Here is a 21,147-nt window from a genome sequence, read left to right as displayed (position 1 = left end):
TAATCCGATTCCGACTCATCCCGGATCGATCCGCCTCAGAAAAAAGGTACCTATCACTACTCCGGATGACTCCGACTCCGCATGACTCCGGACGACTATGGATAATGCTGTTCGGATCTGTGGAGGACGCAGTCGGATCGGAGTCGACTCTGGATTTAATAATATCCGGATATAACACTAATAACCAAGCCCATTAGTAGTTAAAACAGGCCTTAGGCCACTTATGGTTGTTGCAACAAATGGGCTGCTAAGATTAAATAATCAGTCAAAGCCCACCGACAGTTTAGGTAGGATTCGCTATTTTGCGTCAAATAAGAAGAAAAAGAAGAATATCCATGATCATTTGCGGTGATTTCTCTTTTGATATTTTCCCAAACTGCAAATATTTCAGCACAAACCGCGGTGGTGGAAGTTTGAACTACATAGTACATACATGAAAGACGTATCATACTTAAATCTTAATGAAACTCTTTTTGCTGAGTGTGAGAGGAAGAACAATGTAAAGGAGCTGAACGAGCTGAACGAAGATCTCATTATCGTAGCATATTCCTTCAGCTTCGGAGAGCTGGCCATGTTGTACGGTAATGGACGAACCAGTAAGTGAATTCTTGTTCAAGCCATGGAGGTAGGCTCAAGCGGAGGTGATTAAATGACGCGGTTGCCCAACGATCAGAATAACGGACTAACATATTTTTGGAAAAAACCCTGAGTCGTCTCCAGGCACTCCTATACTTTAGGTCGTAGTGGAGAAGCTGTAATTCCTTTATTTTAAATTTTGGGTCGAGACAGTATTCAGAATGAGGCTCAGAATTAGATCCCGATAACAGCTCAGGAACTTCAGTACTGGTGTGAATAGATGATCAGTTAAAAAATGAGTTAAGAATTAGTTTCAAAAGTTTGGTAGAATCGATGTTAGTACCAAGACCGTTATAGATTACGAATTTTAGGACCAATAGAGGTTTTGCAACCGTCCTAAGAACGATACAGTTGCATGATCATTTCGAGTTGTTAAGCTCATTTTGCTATAATGACGAGCTATACGAGATGTACGGCAACCTCACTGTTGTGCAGCGTATCAAGCTCGCCAGGCTCCGGTGGGCTGGCCATGTTGTACACATGGAAGCGGACGAGAAACGGAAGTATTTTTAGGCCTGAGGTGGCAAGATGGCGTGGAGGCGTCCACCATTAAGGCCGGGATAACGGACTGGCAGACGAAGGCGCAAGACCGTAAGTGGTTTCGGACACTCCTAAGGCAGGCCAAGACCGCAAAGCGGTTGTAACGCCTGATAAGTAAGTAAGTAAGTAAGTAAGTAATTAAGCTCATTTGACTTTGAGCATTTGTTCACCCAAAAATCCATTCGCAGGTCGAAATATCTACGTCGAATATCGAAACCAAAGGTGTTCAAATATGCAATGGACCACGGTCACATGCCGCCCGTGGGCCGCTAGTTTGACATACCTGATTTCCAGGACCGATGAAGGTCCAAAATCGATATTGGTCCACGAATAGTTCGAAAACTGTATCACTTCCTGTACGGTTACGGTACTGGGATGAGTTTAAGTTTAGTTTCAAGGTCAGTTCATTGTTCATTGTCACACTCCGTTATGTTCAGGATTAGTTTAAATCCCGGTATGGGTTACGTTCCAAAACCGGAACAGGTACAGAATTAGCTCCAATATGGGTTCTAGATCCGAAGAGGATATATGTTTTGGGATCGATTCAAGGACCGGCATGAGTTCGAAATTAGTTCATGAACTGAAATAAGATAAGATCGGGATTAATTCGAAAAAGAAAAATGGTTTTCTAGTATTTTTTTCTGTTGGTTTTATTTTTGTCACTGTGTATAAAAAATATTTCATCTTTTAACGGTGCAATAATTCCCAGTTAGCCAGCGAACACACATGTTGCAATGCTGCTGGTCGTCTCATCGTACAATCTATCCATTTACAGATATAAATATACATATAATGAAGGGTTTTCATTTTACTTTTCTTTTCCCATTCCTACGGGTGAGGATAATTATTGCTATTCCTTACTATCTGTTCATACAGAAATAGAGCTATCCAGGTGTGTGCCCGTGTGCGCACCAAAATATTTCGAACAACCGCTCAACCGTCCTGCATGAACACAACAATCTGAGCTCTGTACGAACAAAAAGCTCAAGAAGCGAGAAATTCGCGCAAAGTATTAACATTTCTACAATTTAATTAGCTGTATCGATTTGCATATCCTTGCGATCGATGATATCAATCGCTGTTCCTACCTATAACTCGTTAAGCTTACATTTGTTTATTTGTTTCCTAGTATCTTCTTTCCAGCATAGACAGTAAGCCACAGTTAAATTATAGATGTATGTGTAGCAATTATGCACATTATTCAATATAAAGCGCGTCCTCGTGAACAGCAAGAGGCACTTGGTCGTCTTTTCATTTTCCTTTCAGCTATACTAATTCTGTGTTATTGGTCTACATTAAATGCATACTTCATTCTATACAAAGGGGTTTTCCAGGATGATACGACCGCTATTTTACTTTTATTGTCATCTAAGATAGATTTAAATTATTGTATCTTTCTCCCTTCCTACAAACTCCAATAAACAATCGTGCTCGTGTGTCGCAAAATCGCAGTTCTTTTCGGGAGCGCTCCAGTTAAGCATTCACATTCACAGCCGTGGTCGCAGCATTTACTTTTACCTATCCGCGCTTGCGTGAGCTCTTTACCCCTCGCAAACAACGAAACATCAAAAATCTTATTGAAGCATTTGCTCTCCTACCTTTTTGCTCACATGTAAAACCAGAATTTGTTAATAAATTACACTTTTGCTCTCACGCAATGCTTCATTTCAATGATCGTATCCCTATAAAGTGTCTCACTTACAAGTGTGCGAGCTTGTCCATTGTTATGATACATAAAGGGTGTTAGGATATGGACGATTAGTTCACTTTGCTGTATGCTCTTCTTCTTTGAGAAAGAAATTCAGTACATGTAGCATATATTACGTGATAAGGCCGCTAGAACAATGTTCCTTTAAAGTTACTTTTTGTTTGATTGATTGTTTTTTTTTTCTTGGGTATCACTGGAAAGTAGCATCGTTTGTTTCTATGCGTAATTTGACGTTCTATCAGCGTAGAGTTTGTGTTATCTATGTTTATCCCTTTTAAAAAGCCATTGGACTGCAAAGCCGCCCGAATTGGAAAAAAGCTTTTCATACCAATGCAAAGAATGACAACGGGACGGGGCGATTGGCAAACATTTTGTATCTGTATACTTAATTTTGCTGCAAGCGCCATGTTATCTGCCGTCTACAGCCTTATGCGAAGTCCTGTAATGGGAGGTTCTGCAACGAAAATACGTTTTGCAATAAATACAAGAACATACATTATTATGATTGCCATTGAAGTGTGTAGTTCATCTTGTGAGATTGTAAAGCATTGAAAAATTGAAAAGCGGAAAACACATCATTCGAACATTTGCAAAAGAACAAGCCAAAAACGGCACTGACAGCAACACATAAATTAAAAAAAAAAATCATTCTAACACACCCCAAGTGTCCCGTGTTTGCATCTAATCTATTCCACTTGTTTCTGTACAATCCGTGTTGTGGTTCTTTGCTCTCCGAGGGTAACACACACGAGAATTTATAGAATGTGATAAGTGATCCTAATTATACAGTGATTCTAATCTAAAAGAAAGAAGTCACAATATGAACGAAAAAAAACACACTCAAAATATAGTGGAAAAGGAAAACAGTGTAGGTGTAATAGTGTATATGGTGTAGTCGACTGTTGAAAGACTTACCTCAGCCATATTTAGGGTAACAAAACATCACACACACACACACAACTTCAACAAAACTCATATGCTACAGGTGCGTTTGATGAAAATATAAACAAATGCAAATCATATGGTAAGTGGTTAATTTTAGCAAGAATTTACATTATCTAAATGACCATGCAAAGGGAAGTTTAGTATAGTTAGGTGTCTCGTATACCTACCGTGTATAATTGAAGATGAAGGATTTTGTATTAAAAATACAATGTTAGTGTGGAATGTTTGAAATATGTTTAAATAGAAATATGTCCATTGACTTAATAAGCAATAAATTAATGGAAGAAAATGAGTTGAAATAGTACATAAAAAAACTGTAACAGTATGCAGACATTTTGTTGAGTATGAATGAATCGAAATTGTCACTTTTGCAAAAAGTAAAAAAAAAGAATAATTTTGATAAGTTCCCTGTTTTTTTGTAATGCCGCTACCAACTAAAAAATAACATACACCAAACACTACCCGCACAGTCCACCACCAGAGAGATACACACACACATAATACACACACCGAATAAGAAACCAACCGTGGAAGCAGAACATTTAAAACATTTGTGAAAAGCAGTACAAAAGCATCAAAAATTATTTACCCCCAGGCCTGTTAACAAATCGCTTTCTACTGCAGACTGCTTGTAGTGATCGAAAATAGACACAGAGATTGAGGATTGAGGACAAATGTGCACATGCTGATATGCGCGCGTTTCCAATTCATTCCCAACATTCCATTGACATTTCATTGGGATCTGTTGCTGGGTTCACGCTGGGTAGAAGCTATGGCGAGACCGACGACATCGACATTCGCCTAATAGCCAAATCGCTGCCGTGGAGCGTTGCGCTCGAGTATTCCACCGACGGCAGTGGTCGTAGCGGAACGCTTTCTCGTGATCAGCGTACTGGATTTCGAGTGATTGCTTGAGGTTGTGTGTGTTAAGTACCTGAATATGGATGAGGCAGACGTCGAACGAGACCAGGTTACCAGCAGATTCTCACCTCTTCGTTTTTCTTCTTTGTACTGCAGTGTCACCCGTACACCTTCGCAGGGCCAAATGGTATTTTTGATGACACGATACGTGAATCTGAGGGAATGAAAGGCATCGTATCAATTACATTATTCAAACGCATTTGAGCACGCATCGGTAATTATACACGTACCGTGGCAGCAGGGCAAGTACGGAAGTAAGCAGCGTAATCAGATAATACTGTATTGTACTCATGCTCATATGAATAACCCAATAATTGGACGGCAACCCGAAGCAGTTGACACAAACCGAATTGTACGCAAATGCAAACGCATAGAACGAGACCAAACTAATCACTATCGATAAGACATGCAAGATTGTCTGTTTGGAGTAGATATATTTAAAAAAACAAGAAAAAGATTAATTGTATAAAGTTAATGAACATAGATCCAATGCGCCTACATACCCATGATTTAATTTCTATGGCACAGTGTAGCAGCATCGTAAACAAGCAGGAGGACGTAATCGTTGTGCCAAATACCCATAAATCCACGTCCGATCCCCAGTACGCTGCCTTTGCTACGAAAAATATCACCAAACTCTGGTACACTGCATCGAGCATCACAATCCAAAAGGTAGACCACTTGTAGCCTTTCCCCCGACGTCCCTGTGACACGGAATCAATGAATGGCGGTAAGAAAAGGATCGTGAATAATTTGTCAGTCCACCACGCGGCAGCACAGCGGTACACTTACATGCTGATACAACTGTGGATACGCCAGAAGAAGGTCGTCAATAATCTTCTTATCGTACACCCCAATTGCCAGCGGGGGAAGGGCCGTAAACAGCAAATTATAGATCATTAAGTACACTTGATCAATCATGACAGCACCGGAAAATCCACAGTAAAATTGGTACCAGAACAAAAGAAACACGAATGCCTGGCGAGTGGAATGGAGGGAAGGGCATTAAAATTATTCAACAATCAGTTCCAGCGCTCACGGCAAATTGCACGTACAGTCTATACGTACCGCATTTTTATAGAAAAAGTAGATGATCATGCGCGCCAATCGATCGTAATTCCAGTGTCCATGTACAAGCAACAACTTTTCCAGCATTTTGAACTTGGCGATTGAAAAATCGGATGCCATAACTGCTTGCATGCCTTCCTGTCCGCAGATACCCACGCCAACGTCGGCCATCTTTGGTTGAAGAGAAAATAAATGCATGTCTTTGAGATCTAATAGCAGCAGAAATGTACAATAGGCACCAACCTGAATCATAGAGACATCGTTTGCACCGTCACCGATGGCAAGCGTGCTGATACGAAGCTCCTCTTTCACCACCTTCACGAGGAACGCCTTCTGCAGTGGTGTCGCCCGACAGCACAGCACAGACGAACAGTAACGGGTCAGTCTTAGGAATGGCTTGGTGAGGTTGGATCGCAAATCCAGTATAAAGGTGAGCGTTTTTCCATCCACGACTAGTGCGCGTGCTTTATCCAGCTGATCAAACGCATCGTCTGCATCGCTGGAGCCACCGTTGGAGTTGAGCTGCTTTTCTATTTCGTTGAGGTAAAAGTTTATACTCGCTTCCGCCGAATCTCGCGATCGGGCAGTCAGTTTAAGAATGTCCATCTGCGAGTTGAACAGCTTCGCCGAGTAGGCAATGTTGATGGCCGTTTCGGCTTTATCGCCCGTCAGCACCCAAATCACGATACCGGCTTGTAGCAGCGAGGTGATTGTCTCGGGAACGCCCTCCTGCAAACGATCCTCAATGCCGGTGGTCCCCACGAGCGTCAGGCCTCTTTCGAGCAATCCGAACGATTCTCGAATCTTGCGCTCCCGATTCTCCATGCTTAGTTCGCATTCCTCGTGCTTGCTGTACCATTCGCTAAAATCGGTCGCATCCAGCTTGCGCTTGGCCATGACTAGCACACGCAGCCCTTGCCGTGCGTACACATTCAACTGATGCTGCGTCTGCTCGCGCAAACGATACTCTTCCGAGCCCGGCGTGCAAGGTACCAGATTCGGGATGATGCTACTGTCCGCACCCTTCGTGTACAGTACCACATCCTGCGTCCCCGTTCGCCGTACAACCACGGACATGCATTTGCGGGCAGAATCGAAGGGAAGCACTTTCAGCACCTCGTACTCTATGACGCCTTCACCGGGTACACTGACGAGGACGTGGTTTGGGCTTCGGTTCACCAAACAGCAGTCGTAGCTAAATGCGGCATTGACTAGCGCCAGCTCATCGGGGCTTTCTGCTTCGTAAATTGGTCGACTGGAGGCAGGCGATGAGGAGCCCTGTGAAAAGGACTTGTGGAATTTCGATGCGCCACTGCTGCTGTTGTTCGAGGCGAATCGATTCTTACTGCTACTGGTGCTGCCCGTACTGCTCCTGTCGGCGCTCTTAAAAACGCCACCGCCCTTTGCGCTGCTCGCCACGTTGCCTAGCTTTGCTACGAGCGATTTCACCTTCGCCGTAGGCGTAGTTAGCGATTTTATCCGCATCGGCGGACTCTCGGACATGGGCGACGTTTCGGCCGAACTGCTGATCGGCGACAGGGATGGCACATGGGCCGCCTTCAGAGGCAACGACGACGGTGCGTTCGGTGGCGGAGAAGGTGTTATGGACCGAGACTCCGTCAATCGGGCATACCGATCACCGATCGTTGGGTCGCATGCCGTCAGCGGGAGACTGCCACCGTCCGTGTCCACCAAAGCAGGCCGCACAAGCGTAACGCTCGTATCGCTATCGTTCATTTCGATCACGCCGCTCGCATTCATGTTATCTCGGTGCGGAGTCGCACTAACCACTACTGTATTGCATATAGCCAGCACCAGAAAGAATTCCTGTATTTGATTGGTGACGGTTTCGCTTCCACCATCGCCGGTATTCCGACCACCCACCGCTTGGTTTGCTGCCGTTTCTAGCGAAGACTGGGAATTGCCGCGAAAATTCTCCAGCAAGTTCAGATTGGGCTGAAGAATCGGTACCGGTGCACCGATTTTGTTCAGCTCCTTCTCTTCCTCCGTTTCCGGATGGTTGTAGTCCACGCCGACGATCGTGCACCGTCGGAATATCATGCGATTTTCCGTCAACGTGCCCGTTTTGTCCGAGAAGACGTACTGTATCTGACCAAGCTCCTCCGTGATGTTCATTGCACGGCATTCGGTTCGCTTGTTCGAATCCGGATCGTACAGCTCAATGTTGTTATGTATGTGGTATACCTGCATCAGTTTGCACAGCTCGATTGTAACGTACAGGGAGAGCGGTATCATAATTTGCAGAATAATGACGAACGTCCAGAACGCTAGCAAACCCTCGTAGTCGGGATTGATCTCGAACGGTAGGAAAGGTATGCGGAATGTATCGTTGTTCGTACCACTGGACGTACCGTCGGAATCGGTTGCATAGAAGGAAAGCCACAGCTTGCATCCCACCGCACCGACGATGCACAGCACAATCAGTATGATAACGCACCTATGGAATTAGTGCCGCAGTGACATTAGTAGTGTAAAACGTGCTTACGTTAGGAGTTTCTTGTGTTGAAAAAAGACTTCGGGGCAAACCTACCATATCACATCGATGTTCATCTGCTGCTCGATACGGGATCGTTTATATCGGGGGCCACTGTTGTTGAGCATTGCCTTCGTTTCGTGTCCAGCGTACACAACGATTCCTTCTGCGTAATCCGTGTTCTAGAGGTGAAAGAAAAAACAATTCAATGATACTAATTTCTATGTAAACTACCAGCAGTCACATCATCGTTTGTCAGCATCTCCGTACCTTTAGGCGACTTTCTCTAAGCAGCAAACTCTCCGTCGAAACCGGTACTCGCTCCCCGGAAGGATGTATCACAGCACCGTGGAAGCGGTAGATTTTCGTTGACGGTGCATCGACTTCGATTCGGCTGGTGAACTTGTTCGGTGCGAAGCTGTGCTGCTTCTCGACGAAGCCTCGTACCACCTTCGAGAGTGAATTCAAAGCAATTGTTCCAGATCGGTTAGAATCAGCAAATGGAGCGATAGAGAATGACATAGAAAGAAGATTCTAAAACTTACCTGGCGTCTTTTCAGATTGGTTTCTCCGTCCAGATCGCACGTATCGATGTAGCACACACCATGCGGATCGCTCGACTTGAGCAGGAGTATGTCAGCCGGTACACATTCGTTGTTGGACAAATGTACGAGATCGCCCACACGAACATCCTGCCAAAGAACTTTCTTGTATCGTTCTGATTCACTGCAAAAATAGAAAGGAAAAAAACAGTTATCAGATGATTAAAAACTATTATATCATTGATTAATTGATAAAACTATTTCCGCGTATGGGAACTATGTCAAAGTCATTTGACCAAATGGATCAAAATGATACATAAAATTTTATCGCGAGTTGCACACTGATTTTTTGTCGGATTAAAACATAGTGATTCATTTCATACTGGAATTACAGATTCATAACTACAATAAACATTTTTTATACAAACACAAGCTTTTCAATTTGCCATAGTCCTCTGATTTCTTCAAAATTTCGATAGTATTATGCCAATTAATAATACAGTGGAACGCCGTGTATCCGGGATCACCAGGCATACGGACTTGACCTTGCCCGGATAATACGGATATTAGACTTAATTGTGTTATTTTACACGCGACTTCGTATAGTTTTGTACAAATTGGGCAAGCTTTTATGAATATCATGTTTGTTTAGGCAACATCAAAAATTATAATTTTTATTGAATTTTATAATTTTTCGTGGTGATGGTATGTTATAATAACTTTTTTTCAAACCTTCGAATTGACACACCATGTCACTTTTGTATTTGTATAAATACTTTGTATTCAGCGGTCATTTCTGGATGGCACGGATATTTGGACAACCGGATAAACACTCGACTGTACATCGAGAACGCATCATTAACGGTTTATTCTTCTGTTCCTTAGTTGGCACCACTGATATATAGGCTATGGTCCCTATAAATAGTTACTGAATACGCTGATCTTCTGACCCACTGACTCAAAAGCTTAGGACAAATGATTCCACCATAGATGTTTTAGCTTTTATATATTTCAGCGTCCCAGAAAGCTTGAATGCGCAAGATTGACATTTCTGGATTTGCTAAAGCATTTGCTGCCTTTTGTTCCTTTTTCTGAACGCAAACAACATCATTTTACTTGTACGAGGGGCGTGACAGTTATAGCTGACTGGAATTTTCAATGTATATGCTAATGGGTTAATTCAATCTGGTCAAAAGTTCAATTCAATATTTTTCCTCAACTCGACGCGAGAGGCGCGCGCGCGCGCGCCACTTAACAGTCACTGTAAACGTGGTTACTTCCAACTACAGTTAGAACTGTTTACAGTATCGTCTCCTATCCGATAATCATAATTCAAGAGTTGACGATTGAAGAGGCGTTTGAACAAAAAAACAAAAACAAAAAACCGTTCAGTTGTCACGCTCGTTGCAGGTCAGTGGCCAGTGGTGAAGGAACGGTAATAACAATTTCAAGCACGTACCACTTGTTATTCAACTTTAAGTGTCAAATGGATCAAACGTAGCGTTTCTTTCTATTGCAATGAATCAATGCATGATGGAGAGCAAAAGAGGCGATTGTCCTACTAATACAATATGATACATTTTACTCAGCTCAGCGTTTGCCACATTAATTTAATCCTTTGTTTTATTTACAATTTTGTAGCAATTCAAATGTACAATTCAAAAAAATACATAAAAATGTAATAAGTTCTATGACGGACAAATGAGCGCGTGTTACGGCCTTCGCATTGCACAATTATCGCATTCATAACCCTAATGCCCAACTATTTACTTCCAGATGATTAGAGAAACATCAACGGTTGAATGATACATGTCAACCTTTAATTATTCTGTTTGTTGAATTATGCTTCTGATAACGGCGCGTGTGTGTACGGCAACATTACCGTAAAACGCATGACGAGGTATAAAAGTTATATATTATTCATGTCTCCATTGCTTAGAACCCAGTCACTAGTCATGGTCACCTATTTACCCAACACGACCAAATACTTAAAGCTTGATCGTTTAATGGCACAACGTTCCAGTAACCGTTCGGCAGTATTCACGTGTGCATGTGTATTTGAACTTCTGGACAATGAGTCCTTGTTCGGTTGTAACGCACCACCAATATAATACCCCCTCCCTCACCTTTGCTATTCTGAGACACGCTAGATGTTTTCCTTTGATTACTTATTCAATCATTTACCGAACGTTCTACCTCCCTCCCTCCCTCCCACCCGGGTGTGTATCGTTATCAATAATTCATTCAACCTCGATGGCGCGGATTTATTTGCTAGAGCGGAACTTGCCGAGACATTTTACCAGTCACATCTTTCCCGACTTTCTGCGTTGAATGCTTTCCAGGCGTGTGTGTTTCCCCAACCCCCTAAGGTACAGGGCGGAAAGCACATGTGGCCAAATGAAAATTCCATTACATATGGTATATGTGGTACGGTGCACGGGGTCTTATTAGCGCGAGAATCCAACGTTCACGTTCACGTTGATCGATATCGATAAAAGATGTATGTAGCTTATGATGGAGTAACACCACAAAAAAACATCATGAAATGAACTAAACTTCTCGCACTACAAATGCCATTTCTTTCCAGTGCTACATGGCAAACATGAAATGAAGCAATAATGTACCAGAATTATTAATAACACACTGCGGGGATGCAACAAACACCAAAAGGTCTGTGAAATCTGGATCATTCTAGAGACTGCAGGAAATCAAACCACTACTCCAATCAAACTACTCTTCCCATAGGAAGGTTCGTTAGCAGAAGCCTCAATCAAAGCCACAAAGGCCGTGATACATTGGCACGGTTCCATCTGGGACGGAATAAGATATTGTGAACATCGTAAAAAAAAAACATTGTAAACTTTCCTGCAAAAAAAAACGAAGAAGGCAACTGACATAAAACCGAAGTAGCATCATTACCTCGCATGCATCAGCTTTTTGTTTTGTTGGCAATATGGACCCAACACATATCGGCTGCATGGCATCATGTGGCTTTGGTGGAGGGCCATTCTGACGCCATGTCCACGCTGCGGTTGCCATTGATTGATATTTACTGGCGACATCGTGTGTGTGTAAGCTTTCATTTGGCTTAACTTTCCCTTTCCTGTGTTCCTCGCATTGCTTGGGTTGCTTTCCATGTGCTGGGGATTTTTTTACAAGTCTTTATTTTACTGTGTGGGCTCTGACCCTCTCGCACCTCGTAGGAATGTCATATACAGGAGGCGTGAAAATGTGTACTTCAACGCGTACGATAGCCTTAGTACCGCGGCAAGGTTTCGTCGTGCATACATAGCCCTTCAAGGACAATTTACGGTTGACACACGCTTAGACCCCCCGTCCTTGCAATCATTCGCACATGATACGCGTTATGGAACTGGCTCTATGCCATCGGGTTTTTTGTGTGTATGTGTGTAAAGTTGTAGTCTATTGAATATAGAAAACAAAAACCGATTCCAACATTGATTGTGCACATTGAGGGTCATGCGGGTCAACGTGGAGTGGGTCTACGAGAAGGTCGTGATTGATCATTCCTTTCAAGTTAATTGACGGCAATTGAATATAAACTATGTTGTTACATTAATGTCACTTAAAACCAGTATTCAGAACAGAATTAAAATAGTTGGTTAAGAATAAGTCACTACTAATATGTAACCTACTAAAAAGTAGAAAAGACGTTGGTAATACGTTCATTGTAAACATCTCTATAAAGAAGTGAATTATTTTTTAGTTCAAACAAAATAGTTTATGAAATCTAGGACCACTTTTAATTACTAGGCAGTAATTTTAAACTTAAAATTAAATAAATTCTAGAATTGCCTTTGTTCCAAATAAAACGACCTACTTAAGGTCATCTTCATAGCATAGCGAAGAACATTGTTTTACCAAGTGTAAGCCTAAATTCGTTTCCCCCCCACGTTTGTGTTCCAAGTATTCAATATTAGATGGCCCCTTCCTTGCGCCTTTAATAAATATTTATGTGTCAATAAAGCAGGCACGGGGGCACGTACATATGCACGAAACCTACGATGTATCTGATGATAGGTGGACCACCACACTTTACTTTCACTCACTCACCATTGACCGATTGACTGACTGTAGAAGGATGGGAGGCAAGTTGGCCCTCTTTCCTATGTTGATTTCTTGCGGTCGGTGCCGGAAGCACGATACTCGCGTGATCGCCCGTGAACATAGACAATTATGTGCAGGAATTGGTGTCCAAGGAAAGCAAAGAAGACAGCAACAAAAAACGACACCAACGACGCCCTTCCAATGTCTGTCCTGTCCAGTGTTGAAAACTCCGCGTCCGGTCATGGTCAAATCGCCGCGTGTATTTTGCAGCACGGTGTTGAATGTGGTAGTGCCCCGCATGGGGCTGTTGTGGTGGTGGTGGTTATGGGGCCTACATGAAGGTAAATTACTTTACACTTGCGTTGCCACCGTTCGTCGGGCCGCAACCATCAGCTGGATGGTTCGTGTGTATGCGTCGTCGTATGCCCATTTAAGCGCAACCGCAGCCAACGATGACAATCGGTGATATATCTCTAAGGGTTTGAGGAGCAACACTCCATTTCCTGCACACAGTGAGCACAGTGTGAAGGTGCACGTTTATTCGGTACTGGGCTCACGTTCACTTCCGCGAGCGGGGCAGAGCAAAGGATAGCTGCGACCTTGAACCTTACCCAGGTTGCCAGTTACTAGCCGCGAAGGCACCTCTAGACAGCCGTTCGCTATATCATTGGGGCCCTGGGGAACTGGAAACTGGTTTGTGGTACAGTTTCGAGGTTCAATTCGGGGAACGACCATGTGAATATGAGCTGTGCTTTTTGTCGCCATATGACCGAGCAGGACGGCGAGTGAAGGACATGCCAGAGTGGAGGGCCACTCCACTAATTACGGGCAAACACACTAAAGCGATTGTACTCGTCACGTGCATGCTCAGTACACCGTAATCCTTTCGTCAGCACGATGCACGTTCGCACATACATGTGACAACAATGCGAGTGCAGTGCACACACGCAACAATCTGATCCGCCATCTGGTCAATATGCGCATACCTGCCGCTGAATCAAAAGCAACTGCACGAACTGCATGCACAGTCACTAACTAACCGTCGCGATAGAAAAAGCAATCAAAAATCACAGCTTTAGTAGATGCTAGGATGATGCCACTTGACAAGGCATTATTGCAAAAAATTAAACGATGCAAAACATTTACACAAAATAGTACTTTAAATACCTCGTCATGGGTACACTGTTACTCAGGGAGCAACAGTTCATTAGAAGCGGCAACTTCATTGTAAATACACGCTCTGTTCATGACTTATTGATGGCCGGTCAGTAAGCCACACTAATTGACGGCACAGCGTGGGAGGTGTAGCAGCCGAAACAAATGCGTCATCTTTGTCAGATCGTCGCTCCAAGTTCATGGAAATTCCCGCTACTGCTGCTACTGCTTTTGCTAGTACTAAGCGCTCTTTTATAATTCTAAGAAAACTGTAACTAAATTTACAAAACATTATTCGTTTTAGTAAAGTATTTTGTAAATGTAGTAAAAGCTTCCTCAAATGATGGACGCACACTATGGCATCACGAGACATCGTTATGGGGATCAGCAGCTCAAAGAGCTATGAATACATTATGCTGCTCCTCGTTTTGCGAATGAAACATAATACGATTTGTCTAAAAGCATCGCAGCAACACAATATCGACCATAACGAAGAGGGGTGGCCATCGAAGAAGCAGGAAAAGACAATGTTTTTCCTCCCCCAGAAGCATCGATGCGCAAACCGCTTTTTCGCCAACAAACGGAACTGAGAGAGAGACGATGGTTATGACGATTATACTGATGATGATGAAGCGTACTAACTATTCACAAACACAACACTTTGTTGTTATGGTTATTACTCTTCACCACACCTTTCCGTGGTGGTGGTGGTGGTGGTACCACGTTAGCGCACAACACGGAACCCGGACAGCATCGGCAAACAGGCAGGCACACCACAAATGACTTATTTTGTAATTTACCATACGGTAAACAAATGATCTCTAGCTGTCCAGGGACGATCCATGCCTAGTTTCAACACCAAACACAAACCGTATGTACAGCACACAAATACTGAAAATGGTGTTTGGAGTGCAGTTGGTGAGACCTTTTCCCAAACGTTCGTGTGTTTTTCTTTCTTTTAAACTCCAAAGATATTACGAAATTTTTGACACACCATCCTAATTGTAAGGAATGTTTGTAAATAAATCGATCTTGTTGCATCAGTTGTTGTCTATTGAAAGTTGAAACGAAATCGGGCCATTTTTCTTTTCCAACCTCATAGTCGTATTTATTAGGCCTAACCAAACGCACCAACCCGAATTTAGCGGTTGGCCACAAACGAGACAAACGCACACCATACCAGTATAAGGAATTGCTCTTGCGTCAAACAGGTGTGGCCAGCAGTTTGTCTCGTGAAGATTTTTCTTGTATGTGGCTGTACATTCCTATGCTATATGACCTTGTTGCATCAATCATACTGACCTAAGATTTGATATATTAGAGCTGAGTTCATATTTTCCATACTTTGCCATATTTTACATTCAGCCAATTTTGAGTTTGATGAAAAAAACAAAACGAAAAATAAAATCTTCCATCGAACAATTGGGGGTTCTCCTTTATATTACCTCCATTTAACTCTCTTCTTAAGGCGGGGTTCCATGTTATTGCTGTGACGTATGACATTCAAATCGTAATCGCTACGTTACGTCCTGCGGTTGTTGAGTCGAATCAAAACAACCAATTACCTTTCTGGCCACTTTAAATGATTACTGCGATCCACGATTACCGGATCGCAATGCCCTGGCCGAGGTCAAGGTTCGGGGGGGAATGATTGCAGGAGTTAACAACAATACACGACGAGGGTTACCCCGATGCGTCATTGATAATGGTGGCATTTACGGCATTTATTATTCATTGAGGCGGACCACCGTTCTTTAACGTCTTGAAAGCATCTTTCTTCGCTGGAAAATTGTAAATTATCTACCCCACCCACCACACACACACACCGTACTCCGTGACTCCGTATAACAACCCAATGCTCTGCTTGGGTAGAAAATTGATACTGCCATATCAAGATACTACACCATATCCGAAGAAAACATTTTTTTATTCTCTAAAGAAGGCCACATATTTTTACTTTAAAAAACCGGATAAATTTAACAAAATAAAATCCATTATTGTTTATACACTTGCATTTTACTACGATACACAGGCAAATGTTGCCTGAGGAAAGTTAGTTGCGAACCGGACTGCTACAGCCTTGTTCATCGCCAAACAGTAGCGAGATCGACCGATCAAAAGAGCGTAATTGGCCCCGAGATCTGTCGCCATGTTGACCAGCTGCTGCAAGATGGTGGGTGTGATGGTCTTGCTTTCACTAAAAAACTGCAACAACAAAAAGATTTAACAATTAACGGGCAAGTCGGCAAAAGGAGACGCCTGTTCTCCTCAAACTGTTTTTGGAACTCTTATCCTACCGCAGTGAGAAACATGTCCAGCTGCATCCGCGCATTCAAGGGGCTCGAGTTGGCGAGTCCTCCAACAGCACTGACCAGCTGGTTGAAGTACTGGGCAACGTCTTTCTGGATGTCCTTTACCGCAGTAATCTCACCGCTGACGGGTGCCGATACATCGTAATCGCTGCCGGAAAAGCAGTCGCTTAACTTCCGCGCAGCGCTACTGAAATCGCTGATGAATTTGTGCAAAACCTGATCGGTGCAGGCCACTTTGTTTGTGGTGGTGGCCTGGCTTAGGATGGTTAAGATTGACTGCGTCATGGCCTTAAAGCCCGACGCAAGTGTGTCTCCGAAGCTTTCCAGTGCATTATCACTAAAATTGTTCCGTACCGTTTCTAGACTATTTGATATCACCTTCGTCTGCTGTACGATCGTACTGAGGTAAGAGTTGTACATGTCGTTCGCTGTCAATGCATAGTCCGCGGACGATCCTCCCACGTACAGATCATTGAATTCCTCCATTCGCTTGGCGAACTGTGCCACACTGGACTGAATCGAAGGCTGCATGTCATTTGCTTCCGAACGGAACGTCCTGTTCAGCTCGTTGAAGCGTTCGTACGTGGAGCACAATGTTCCGTCGATGCTTTGGAACGCACTGTCCATGTTGCTGAGAAATTGAGCCATCTTATCAGAGGCCCAACGCATGGTACTACCAAACCTGTTGAAATATGGCAGCACCACCGACTCATGGTACACGACCATATCGGTAAGCTTTTGCGCGACATTGGCGACTGTCTGCTTTGGGATGGTGCCGTAAAACGTGGCTTGCGTAATTCGGTTGGACGAGAAGCGGAGCATACCCGGTTGCGCCGTGTTTTCGAAAAAGCTAGTCACATCGTTCAGCGTTTGAATGATGGTTGAGAAATCGGGCGTGAAAGCAGAATTCTGCAGTATCAACCATTTGGCAAAACGTTCATCGATCGTGACTGCGGTAAAGGATTTCAGATTGGTAAGCACAACGGAGAAAATGGTGTTTAGATTGCCTGTGTTCGCATTCGTCACCGTGTTTACTTCTCGTGCGATGGCAGAGAGCGCTGTGTAGGCCTGTGGTACCGAGGTGACGAACGATGTAGCCCCACTTTGCAGCAGGAATGTGCCGAACGACAGTTCTCCGACACTGTTGACTGAGTTGACGATCTGCTGCGATACGATCATAAGCCTTAGGCAGGCATTCGTTATGGTTGCAGCTTCCGGAATGTTGGGTGAAACATCGATACCGAACAGCGCCTCGCATCCCTTGAACAAAACACATATGCGCAGTATGAGCAGTTACTAAACCAGCTATGCACATTTACGATCACTCTACTTACAGCTAGTGCATAGAGCAGCAGAGCAATTTTTATCAACTTCATTTTCGTCCCTCAACTGTTAACTAAAAACGCGTGCGATACCGCAACGCAATCTAACCTGCGGATGTACACGCTCTCACACGCTGCTGAAATGCGGCCCATCTTACAACAACAGAGGCAGCAGCAGCAGCAACAGCAGCGAAACCAGCTGACAAAATAAAGCATTCAAATACATGATTGATATTGACGCAACACCACTACGAAATTTGGTCGAACCAGACTCTGATTCAGAGAAGCAAACACAGAACTAAGAACACGATTTTCTTCAAGCAGACAGTGGCCAGGCACCGCCCGTAGAGGTATAGTTCTGATTTTTTTAGGTCTCCCAAACAGTACAAACACTCCAAGCCACAGAGGTACCGAACGACCGCGACCAGTGCTACCCTGCCGCCTAGCCTTGGAAGCCGCGTGTGTGATTTACTTTCTGACAAATTTTGGTGCATTGAAATAATCCTTCTAATACGACGGTGCAAAACGATGGGTCTTCGATGGGGGACGCTTCGTTTGGCAGCCCTGTGGGCGTTGTTTGTGTGCTTGCAGGTAAGCTACGTGTACCGAACCCTTTCCCGAAAAAAAACCCGCAAATTGTCCCACCGATTGACATTTAAATTGGACATGCAACGTTTTCTGCTTTCCTTTACATCTTCCGCTCCCGCTCCCGTCAAGCTTGCGGGTGGTTCTCCCTTCTTCGGTGTGTCAGTTCAGGGAGGCTTCCAAGCAGAAGCTGACATAGCAGTGACAGCACGAGCTATTCGGTTGGTGGCCGAGTCGTCCCAGCAATCGATGGTAACCTTTTCGGCGAAGCTACCGTTAAATACCGCAGTCCACAGCGTTACCGCCGGCGCCGTACTGCAGCTCAACACTATTGCTCTTACCAACGTCGCCAACCTTACCGATCGCATAAGCTGGGCAGCGATCAACAAAACCAACCCACCGGCCGAAGTGTTCTCAACGTTGAAAACTGTTTACACTGATGTTGTAACCAGCATGCAACAAGCAGCACCCGCCGCCATCGAATTGATTACCGCCTATTCCGCTGCCAATGGTGCCGCGATTGCGAGATCCAGCAACAACGTTTTGCTTATCTTGGCCGACATTTCCAAAAGCCTATCGCTGTTCAGCAGCACCATCGACACGTTTCCCACCCCAATAACAGCGAAGGAAGTGTTTGAGAAGCTAACCAAATCTCAAATTGCCAACATTGTCGGGGCACTGGATGCACTTAGGGCCGAGCTAACGGTGCTGGCCGGTAAGCTGAAGGATACGGCAATGACGCTGACCGACTCGGACGCGCTCATCTCGAACTACATCAGCATGCTGTCTCAAGCATTTGGTAATATTGACTTTAGCCTGTCGAACGTGTTCAACAGGTTGAGTGGGCTGTCGGCAGATTTCGAGAGGCAACTGCGAGCCTCAGAATCTACCATTATGAATGATGTGCAGTCATTCAACGCGAAGATCACCGTTTTCAAGGACAACATTATTGCCCCAGCGGCTAGTCAGATCCTGTCGATCACGAGAATTTTCAGCGAGAAGTACAGCGAATCCTACACGATTATAAAGCCGAACGTCGAGGATCGGCTACAGCTGGTGGAAGATACCGCCACCGATACGGTGCTGAATGCGGTGCAGAATCTGCTCTTTACCACCTATCGCATGCTGGACAGTGCAATGCGCCGCATACCGAATGCGCCCGCGCTGGGGAAATCTTGTGCCAGCGAGTTTATCAACCCTTACGTGCAGAATTTGTCCTCCAACATGGCTTCATCGCTTACCGGTTGCATCTCTTCCACGGCCGCCCAGGTGGAAGCGGTGCTTCGGGCGCAACTTCAAGCAATCGGTGCGCTGGTAAAGGACCGACAGGCATACTTCAAGATGTGGAACGACGGCATTAACGGAGTCAGCACTACCTCCGACGTTACTACAAGAACTGTCGCCTCTATAAAGCTGACTGCGGTTAGTATTGAAAAATTGTTTACTGACGAGAGTAGCATTGTTATCAGTCATTTATTTTACTCTGTTCTGCTTAACATTCAATTTCAGCGCACGGCTAATCTACAGCTCGATACTCAGGGGCCAATGTTGGCGACCCTGTTTTCAATCTACGCACAGTTGGTGTCCAATCTGGATGCTATACTTAACCGCAACAAACTGTGTATTACACTCAAAAGTGCAGAACTGTCTGCCCAGCTGGTTATGGCCTCGACAAGCTTCAACACTTGTATAGATAGTTAGAATATCTTGTAAGTTGGAGAGATATCTCAACTTAGATTGTTGCAAACTATGCAATCATATTACGAACTACATGGCGCTATGCACGAGCGCTATACCGTTACTTATTTTAATCATGAGTAAATTTAAAGTAAACTCATCACAAAATTAACACTTAAGAAATTTGATATGAATTTTTCACATCATGAGAAAACTTTTTTTTGGCAAATTATAGGTAATTTTCGTATAATTTTGATTGATGCGGTAGGTTTTAGCCATTAATTGATTATTTAATCTGATTTCATTAAATATTTCATTTTTGCATCTTTTGAAATGGTTTTTAAAATTCGACCAAGGAAATTAATGTTGCATTTGACATTTGATGTGTCAAATGAGTACAATTTGTTCGAAGAACTGTCAAATTTAGAAGTATGGTATGGCGAGTATCAGGGAATGCCTGTACTTTCATAATAACTTTTCGTAAAATAAATTTGCAAAATAATCTAACAAATCGCAAACAATCGAATAGAATGTGTAAATTTCAAAACTTAAAAAATACAATCACATATTCGCGAGTAATTAATATTATTAAATTAAATAAATAGCTTGATTTGCTCAATAACATGGAACAATAATATGAAACAATCATGTTTAAGCAACAAACTATCAATTTTGCCTCATCTAAATATTTACAAACATTAGTCAAAGCTAAAATAAGCAGACAAAACAAATAACATTTTTGTTTAGAGATTAGGTTCCAATATGTTTCTCTGAATTTGCTACGCCCGACAGGAATCAGGTCCAACAGAATTTATAACAAGATTGCCCATCGGTACTAATTTCGTCTAATCGCCCGATAAGCCAGCCAATAAACTGTGCCAGATAGCATTGGACGTGAGCAGATACGGACGTGTAATCTATGCCCCGATGGAGTTTGTTTGGACGTTGTTTGGATATTTCCTTCTGCATCATTGCAGCCCTTTCCTCCTACAACGCTTATCCGTCTTATCGGTTAAACCATTGCCATCGTGACAATTCAAATTTAATGATAACAACCACAACCCAAATGCGCAATAGAACGCTTTCCATTGATCAAAAGCGTATTTTTACATTGGGTCACGGAAACAGTTTTTGCTATGGAACGGCGATTTGCAATGGTCCGCCGTCGTGTGCA

At 43.6% G+C, this 21,147-nt stretch overlaps 3 protein-coding genes across 10 annotated transcripts in view; 1 reads left to right on the top strand and 2 right to left on the bottom strand.

Moving 5' to 3' along the window:
• Positions 1-1,805: 1,805 nt before the first annotated feature.
• Positions 1,806-21,147, bottom strand: part of LOC120900830 (phospholipid-transporting ATPase VD) — a 35,597-nt gene continuing 16,255 nt past the window's right edge. For 5 of the 8 annotated variants that reach the window (XR_005739240.1, XR_005739239.1, XR_005739242.1 and 2 more), the window contains exons 3-12: positions 8,858-9,038; positions 8,583-8,762; positions 8,370-8,494; positions 6,062-8,276; positions 5,819-5,989; positions 5,543-5,728; positions 5,254-5,454; positions 4,981-5,168; positions 4,419-4,904; positions 1,812-3,338 (exon numbers count right to left, since the gene is read on the bottom strand). Coding sequence is in view for 2 of the 8 variants with exons in the window: in XM_040308323.1 (XP_040164257.1) it covers positions 3,293-3,338; positions 4,764-4,904; positions 4,981-5,168; positions 5,254-5,454; positions 5,543-5,728; positions 5,819-5,989; positions 6,062-8,276; positions 8,370-8,494; positions 8,583-8,762; positions 8,858-9,038 (3,634 nt within the window). In the remaining 6 variants the exon portion in view is untranslated. Of the gene's footprint in view, positions 3,339-3,543; positions 3,684-4,418; positions 4,905-4,980; positions 5,169-5,253; positions 5,455-5,542; positions 5,729-5,818; positions 5,990-6,061; positions 8,277-8,369; positions 8,495-8,582; positions 8,763-8,857; positions 9,039-21,147 lie in introns of all 8 variants that reach the window. The other 3 variants (XR_005739244.1, XM_040308323.1, XM_040308324.1) reach the window with 3 other exon arrangements.
• LOC120900832 lies at positions 16,026-17,906 on the bottom strand. The gene is made up of 3 exons (XM_040308327.1): positions 17,724-17,906; positions 16,375-17,649; positions 16,026-16,282 (listed from the first exon to the last, which is right to left on the bottom strand). The coding sequence occupies exons 1-3, from the start codon at positions 17,763-17,765 to the stop codon at positions 16,097-16,099; spliced, it is 1,503 nt and encodes a 500-aa protein (XP_040164261.1). The 5' UTR covers positions 17,766-17,906; the 3' UTR covers positions 16,026-16,096.
• Positions 17,910-20,110, top strand: LOC120900831. Its single transcript, XM_040308325.1, has 3 exons — positions 17,910-18,302; positions 18,429-19,718; positions 19,806-20,110. Exons 1-3 carry the CDS (start codon positions 18,240-18,242, stop codon positions 19,995-19,997), a joined length of 1,545 nt encoding a protein of 514 aa, XP_040164259.1. The 5' UTR covers positions 17,910-18,239; the 3' UTR covers positions 19,998-20,110.

This window comes from Anopheles arabiensis, chromosome 3 (genome assembly GCF_016920715.1).
Source record: "Anopheles arabiensis isolate DONGOLA chromosome 3, AaraD3, whole genome shotgun sequence".
NCBI classification, from domain to species: domain Eukaryota; kingdom Metazoa; phylum Arthropoda; class Insecta; order Diptera; family Culicidae; genus Anopheles; species Anopheles arabiensis.
Note: the sequence above shows the minus strand (reverse complement) of the source record. Positions and strands in the feature narration are given on the sequence as shown.